The sequence below is a fragment of the Alligator mississippiensis genome, chromosome 2, assembly GCF_030867095.1.
Source record: "Alligator mississippiensis isolate rAllMis1 chromosome 2, rAllMis1, whole genome shotgun sequence".
Classification (NCBI taxonomy): Eukaryota; Metazoa; Chordata; order Crocodylia; family Alligatoridae; genus Alligator; species Alligator mississippiensis.
Window position 1 is genome coordinate 178,358,849 of NC_081825.1, and position 8,169 is coordinate 178,367,017.

Sequence of the window (8,169 nt, forward strand, 5' to 3'; positions counted from 1 at the left end):
GAAAGCCAAGGCTGCAACTGAACTCCAACTAGCTTCGAGCATCAAGGACAATAAAAAGTCCTTTTTCAGATATGTGGGGAGCTGGAGGAAAAGCAAGGGCAATATTGGACCCCTGCTGAACCAGATGGGACAACTGACAACTGACGCCCAGGAAAAAGCCAACCTATTAAATGGGTACTTTGCGTCGGTCTTTCATCAGTCCCATGGGACGCCCATATCCACTATGGGACAGGGAGGTCTGGGTGAGGGAGATTCCCCTGCCCTCCATCAATGCTGACCTCATGAAGTAACACCTTGAGAGGCTGGATACCTTCAAGTCAGCTGGCCCTGACAATCTACACCCCAGGGTACTCAAGGAGCTGCCTAGCATAATAGCTCAGCCCCTGGCATGGATCTTTGAGAGCTCCTGGTGCTCTGGTGAAGTGCCTGATGATTGGAAGAAGGCCAATGTGGTGCCTATCTTCAAGAAAGGAAGGAAAGTGGATCTGGCAAACTACAGGCCCATCAGCCTGACCTCTATCCCAGGGAAGTTCTTAGAAAAGATTATCAAAGAGGCCATTCTTAACGTACTGGCCGATGGCAACATCCTGAGGGATAGCCAGCATGGGTTTGTTGTGGGTAGGTCTTACTTGACCAATCTCATTTCCTTTTATGACCAGGTGACCTATCACCTGGACAAGGGGGATGAGATTGATGTCACATATCTTGACTTTAAAAAAGCCTTCTATCTGTTATCCCATGATCACTTCCTGGCAAAACTGGCCAATTGTGGCCTTGGCTGCACTATGATCCGCTGGCTGCAGAACTGGCTTCATGGTCAGAACCAGAGGGTAGTGGTTGATGGAAGTCAACCGTCATGGTGCTCTGTGACCAGTGGGGTCTCTCAAGGCTCTGTCCTTGGACCTATTTTGTTCAATGTCTTCATTAATGGTGTGGACATTGGAGTCAGAAGTGGATTGGCCAAGTTTGCGGATGATACCAAACTTTGGAGTAAAGCATCCACACCTGAGGACAGGGGGGCAATCCAGGCTGACCTTGACAGGTTCAGGAAATGGGCGGATGAAAACCTAATGGTGTTTAACACTGAAAAATACAAGATTCTGCATCTGAGGAGGAAAAACATGCAGCATGTTTATAGGCTCCGCAGTGCTACACTGGCTAGCACTACAGACGAGAGGGACTTGGGGGTCAGGATTGACCACAAGATGAACATGAGCCTGCAATGTGATGCTGCAGCTACTAAAGCGAACAAAACCCTGTCTTGCATCCATAGATGCTTCTCAAGAAAATCCCAGGATGTCATTTTTCCGTTGTATTCTGCCTTGCTGAGGCTGCAGCTGGAGTACTGCGTGCAGTTTTGGGCTCCACAATTAAAAAAGGACGTGGAGAAGCTTGAGAGAGTGCAGAGAAGAGCCACGTGCATGATTAGAGGTCAGGAAAACACCTTACGACAAGAGGCTGAGAGCTATGCAACTCTTCAGCTTGGAAAAACACAGGCTTAGGGGCGATCTGATGGCCACCTATAAGTTTTTAAGGGGCGTTCACCAGGATCTGGGGGAATGTTTGTTCACCAGAGCACCCCAAGGGATGACAAGGTCTAACAGTAATAAACTCCTGCAAGACCGTTTCAGGCTGGACATAAGGAAAAACTTCTTTACTATCCAAGCCCCCAAGGTCTGGAATAGATTGCCACCGGTGGTGGTTCAAGTACCTACTTTGAATGCCTTCAAGAGAAACCTGGATGTTTTTCTTGCTGGGATCCTATGACCCCAGATGACTTCCTGCCCCTGTGGCAGGGGGCTGAACTCAATGATCTTTCGAGGTCCCTTCCAACATTAATGTCTATGAAATCTATGAACTGCTCAGACACGGAGTGGCAGGTTCCAAGCGATGTCCTTGGTGCAAGAGCTTAAGTGAAATGCTGGGGCCAATGGCAGTATTCCATAGCACTGCATTAGAGGGAAAGAAATTAGTGAGGGAAACCAGTAGGGGCTGCTGAGAAAGTCAAGAGGCGATGGGGACTAGGGTAGGGAACACACATGACAGGGGAGTGGGGTAGTACAACTCAGAAATGCTGAATGCAAACAGAAACTTCTTTCTTAGGGTCCAATTAAGTCATTAAATATTTTGATGCTAAGGTTGCAACAGGCTCTAGGTATGAGTGAAATAGAAAAAGAGAAACAGAAGGTAGAGTCCCTGGGCTATTCCTTCCTGTTGCCCTGGTAGAATGGTTGTTGTATAAATATTCCTTTTGTACTTAAGCGAACTTATCCCTCCTCCACCCTTATGCTATCTATGTAAGCATAAAGTACAGCAACAGGTTGTACTGGGTCTTGAAGGAGAAGCCTTAAATTCTACCCTACCCTAGTATAGGACAGAGCTACACAGAATGTAAATGTGTGACCATGTCACAAAAACAATTAGAAACAAAGTAGGAAATGTGTTTCTGTATGAATTCCAGCATACAAAGCAACTCAAATATATCCTCATGATGTGTGGCAGGCTTCTATGAATCTCATTCACGTCTGTGCCACTTCATCTACATTATAATTGTTTCTCATGTCAGCTAAACTGAATCAGGGGTAAGCAGGCATACTGACACCATGATCCCACTCTTATATATTGTGTTGACATAGCCAATGTCCTTGCTAAGAACCGAAGTGCATTCTAAGGTTTTGTTCCTGGAGTAGCCATGCTAATTGTAGGCTTCCCTAAAGAGTCTTGTGGAAATGGACAGGGATAAAAATACATTACTTTTCCACCTGTCCAATATCAGACAAGATCAAGATTTCAGATGGCAAGACACTTTCAGATATGTTGACTAGAGGCAATGACATTTCCAGATGATGTACCATTTCCAGATTCAGAAGACACTATACTGCCAGCAGCAACAATTTTTCTGAGTCCATTAGCTGTTGTTCTTGACCTGCCAAATCCTCCAGCTGCTGAAGAAACTCAAGAAGAGACAAAACAGTCTACTGCTCTCTCCAATGAGAGATGACTCTAGTGCTTGAACATCACAAGTACTTAAGAGGACTATGTTATCTGGGGCATGGAGTGTTATATACTGAATGTTATGTGAGTACATGGACTCCTGCCAAGAAGTGTGGCTATTTTGTGTTGGGCTCATCTTCTGTGGCTGCTAGCTGTTATTCTTGCATAACATTCATTTAAACCAGTATTGTCCAACTTCTAAAGCCCTTCATACACATGCAAGTGATTTATCTAAATGTGATTTAACTGCATCCAATTTAGCTACATGTCCATGTAGATAAGGGTGATACACGTTCATTTTGTCATGTGCATTATGTCCTGTGTAGCACCACTGAATGGTGCTACATGTACACCATGATTTTTTTTACAGAGTAGATTAATGTAGTTTGAATTCTAATCCTTTGGGTGGTGCTGTTCTAGACAGAAAATATATCTATTTAATTTTAATTTAGCTTTAATTACTTAGCTTTAATTTAAACACTCTGAAAGCTTAAATATTTAACCTTAAATAAATAAATAAATGAATATTAAAAGCTTAGATATTTAAGATTTAGATAGCTTTAATTGCTAGCTTTCATTTAGCTATAAAAAAATAAAATGTATTTGCTTGCTATTCTGAGCCTGGCTTTTTCTTTGGGGGTGGGAGGGTGGCCATCTCATCATTGTTTGTGGTCAAGGACTACTTGACTTCACAATGGTAGCAGTTACCAAGTTGACTGCTCACTAAGTGCTTCTTCCCTGTCTCACACAGTCCCAGGGAAGCCCTGCTGTTATTCCTGTTTAGCTTTCAACCACATGGTGGAATACCTTGGGCAGTGACTTCTCTTGCTTCCAACTATGCCCCTCCACTAGCAGGCTTCACCCACCACTGTATCAATTTAACTTGAAAGAAGAAAGCCAGTGTTAGCCAGCTGCACAACTGTATAAATTAAAGATGCACTCAATATGTGCTTACATAGCTCCATGCATTGCCTCACAGTGCTGGCGATTAGCATCCTCAAACCCAATTGCAGATCAGCCTGCCACTGTGCTAGGCATTAGACATTCAGAGAACAGACCATTTAGGGTTACCATATGTCTGGGTTTTCCTGGACATGTTCTCTTTTTAGATCCTCCGATCTCAGGCCAGGCAGTTTTTTTTTTTTTTTAAATACCTGGACATTTACATCAAATGGCCAGGATTTTGGTCAGCTCAGCTTTAAAGTTTTTCTCAGCACTTCCTGGCTTGCCCTAGCAAGGAGCTGCTTGGGGCTGGGAATTGGGGGATTGGAGGCAGGGCACACACACATAGTCGGCATGTAGCCAGGCAGGAGGTGAGAGCAGCCCAGTAGACGGATATAGGTATGTCTGTGAGGGGTGAGGGTTATGTGTGCATGTGTGTGTAGGGGAGGTGGGTCTGGAGCTGCAGCAGGGCAGGGGAGGAGCATGCTCTGGATGCATGCCCCTCCAGCAGGAAAAAGGGGAAGGAGGAAGGGAGCAGGGGGGTACTTCAGAGGCAGCAGGGAGCTGCGTGGCTGGCCCAGTGGCACCAGGGCCAGTGCTCACAGGTGCAGGGCTGCGGGGAGCAGGGGGCTGCAATTTGAGAGTGAGAGGCACTGGCAGGGATGGTGTAGGGGGCCCTGTGGATTGGGAGTGAGAGGCACCAGCATGGCCCAGGAAGGCAGGGTATTGCAGTTTGGGAGTGAGGGTCATGGCCTACAGAAGGGCAGAGGATAGGACTGAGTTGGGCCTCCCAAGACAGTGAGCCTTGTCTCCTGTGTTCACAGATGGCCATTTGCCTGAAGACCCCTAGATATCATCTTCTCCAACCTATTACATGACAATCACAAAACACCCAACACCCCAAACATCCTCCAACAAACATAACACAGACAGCAGGGTGACACATTGGAATAAAAAATTATTAGAAAAACAGATGCTTAGAGGATCCCAGGGAAAGGACCAGGCCTCAGTGTTCCAGCACATCTACATTTATGACTAACACACACAAATAAACTCCAGAGCTTACTGCTCCAGAGTCTTTTCATGCTCAGCAGCCCACATGTAGATTCTGCCTTGGCTGGCTGGGGCACAGATTTTCTTAGTGTGGGGCTAGCTGTTAGGCAGCCCCTGTGCTGAGGCACCCTGTGCCCCAGCCAGCTGGGGCAGCATCCAGATGTGTGCTGCTGCACATGAAAAAACTCTGCAGCAGGGTAGTACAGGCAGTCCTCAACTTACAACGTTTCAAGTTACAATGTTTCACACTTACAATGTTTATAAATTGACACCATTTCAACTTTATGACATCAGTTTCGACTTACAACGCTTGATCCAATGCAATGCCACGCTAGCGAACAAGTTCGCTGAGTCACTCATCTCCCTGGAGAACATCTGTCCAAACTTCCTTGGACATTTTCTTTAAGAAAGCAGACAAGACTCCAGGAAAACCTGTAGCCAAGACTCCTGATAAGACTCCAGCCTAGAACCCTTCAAAAAGTTCAACAAAGAGCCTTTCAAAAAGTGCAGCAAAGTAACCTCAAAGAAGTCCTTCCAAATCAATATGATTGCTATTTACAATATAAATACGTTAACGTAGCTACATTACTCATCTATAATTGATCCAGAGCAAAATTCTGGGGTATTTTTGATGAAAATAAGGTATCAGGCCTCTGTTTAGGAACCAATTAGGGCTGTGCGAGGCTTCGGACAGAGCTTCAGATCCGAAGGAGGATCGGACACTTTGGGGTCTGAAGCAGCACATCTGTGTTGAAGCGCTGCCTCGTTTGGCTTCCCGGAGCGGTTCGGAGCCGCCTTGGAGCCACCTCTGAGATCCAGCCACAGGGTATAATGGGGAAACAATAAGATACCTATAACATTGTTGTTTTTTATCCAATGTGGATGACATTTTCAGGGATGGTAGACTCCACAGAGAGGATGAAGTCTGCCAAGTTTCAAGAAGATCAGTGCAGAGATTTGGGGGAACAGCACCCCAAATTCTTGAAAGCAAAACTCATGTCACTTCTAGGTGTTACAACATAGCAGGGTGATGCAGGGGTGGTAGACTATGCTGAGACCAAAAAGCCTGCCAAGTTTCAAGGAGATCAGTATAGGGGTTTTGGGGCAACTGTACCCCAAATTCTTGAAAGCAAAACTCCTGTCACATCTATGTGTTACAAAACAGGGGGATCAAAACTGCAGGGCTGGTAGCTCTTGCTGAAGCCACAAAGCCTGCCAAGTTTCAAGAAGATCGGTGCAGGGGTTTGGGGGGAACTGCACCTCAAGCTGCGGACAAGCAAAACTGGTGCCATGGGTGCTTGTCTGTCTTGGGATGGGGCGGGGAGGGGAGACACTACTGCAGGCCTGGCTGCTAAGCTGCTGTGTTACCAGTTACCAATCAATCATGATTCACTCAGGGACCAGGGACTCAGGGACCAGCTCAATACACAGGACCTAGCTACTACATAACGACTTAACGAGCATCAATTAGCACCTACAAAACCAGGCTAAGGAGAGGAAGAATCAATGCAGACAATCAACTGCCCCAAGAAAGACACAGTCTTGGCAAGTTTTGTCTGTCATCAGCTAGGGGTGCAGGGCCCCACAACCCCCCTGCACCGATCTCCTCCACAGCTGGCAGGTATCATGGCCTCAGCAGGGGCCACTATCCCTGCAGCTGTCACCCCGCTGCGCCTTAACACACGCAGTGTCACCCATGGCACAAGTTTTGCTTGTCCACAGCTTGAGGGGCAGTTCCCCCCAAAGCCGTGCACCAATCTCCTAGAAACTTGGCAGGCTTTGTGGCCTCAGTAAGAGCTACCAGCCCTCCAGTTTTGCGCCCCCCCCCCCCCCCCCCCCCTTGGTGTAACACACAGCCATGACATGAGTTTGGCTTTCAAGAATTTGGGGTGCAGTTCCTCCCAAGCCCCTGCACTGATCTTTTTGAAACTTGGCAGGTTTCATGCTCTCAGCAGAGGCTACCATCTCTGCAAGTTTCATCCAAATTGGGCAAAAAACAACAAAGTTATAGATATTTCATTGATTTCCCATTATACCCTATGGCCGGATCTCCGCGATGACTCCTAAGCTTTGGCCGGATCGAGGCGGAAACCCAGTCTGGAGCTCCAGATCAGATTGCAGCCATCCAAAGCAGCTGGATCCCAAGCTGGATCAGATTGCTGCCGACTCGCACAGGCTTAGAACCATTGTTTTTTAATGAGAAAATTGGTTGCGAGTTACAATGTTTCAATTTAAGATGCAGTTTACAGGAACCGATTGTGTCGTAAGTCCAAGGACTGCCTGTATTTATATTTTACAAGACTACCCTGCTGCAGAGTTTTGTGCGCCCTAACAGGGGCACATGTGTAGACATGAAGATTTTACTGCACAGTTAATTAGACAACTGTGCAGTAAATGTCTTGTGCAGACATACCCAGTCTATTGCTGTACTGTTTACGATGGTGCCTGCTTCACATGTCTGACCTCTATTGCAATCCTGGGTCTCAGTACTGAGCCCTTCCTCCCCATGCCCTGGTGCCCTGTACTGTGACTTGGTGGCTCTCACCGTGGCATCCTGCCCTGTATAGTGTCTGATGACCTTGGAACCCCCTGGATGATGATGGTAGAACTTGCCGATGTCGTACACCTTCCTGTCAATCACCAGCCACCGCTCCTGTTGTGGGTGCCCCTGGCCAGAGAAGAACTTGATCTCCTCCCAGGTGAACAGTCGTGAGGCGGATTTCACTCCAGCCTGCAGCTCTTCCATTGCTACTTCAATGGATCACAGTCTTCAGTATCACTCACTCCAATTTTCTTCTTGTTGATTTTGTACACCTGATATTATAAATAGGTGGTGCTACCATTACACATCATGCATGTGAATCATGATTACACCTGTGTCATGCCTATGTCAAAAGCCCATTGGCCACTATGATCCTCTTCGCTCTACGCCTCCTGGCACTCTGTCTCCCTGCTAACTGCTAATTGATGATTATTCCCTCCAGATAAACAGAGGAATAGAGACAAGGGTGCACATTGTACTCCCTGCATACCATTCTTAATTTCCCAATGTCATGATGTTCCACAATGAAATTAAAACTAGATAGCAACATGTACTAAAGATCAAAATTCTTTTTCTTACTGAAGATTTAGTTTGGCATAAAACACGAGTGAACTTCACTACATACTCTGGTTCTAAAT

General features: G+C 46.4%; 1 protein-coding gene across 2 annotated transcripts in view; it reads right to left on the minus strand.

Annotated features, from left to right (window-relative positions):
• Window positions 1-7,794, minus strand: part of LOC102564994 (acyl-CoA (8-3)-desaturase) — a 51,002-nt gene extending 43,208 nt beyond the window's left edge. For both annotated transcript variants that reach the window (XM_019485241.1, XM_014593451.2), the window contains exon 1: window positions 7,535-7,794. In XM_019485241.1, the coding sequence (XP_019340786.1) occupies window positions 7,535-7,735 (201 nt within the window). In that variant the 5' untranslated portion in view covers window positions 7,736-7,794. The remainder of the gene's footprint in view (window positions 1-7,534) is intronic.
• Window positions 7,795-8,169: the final 375 nt, after the last annotated feature.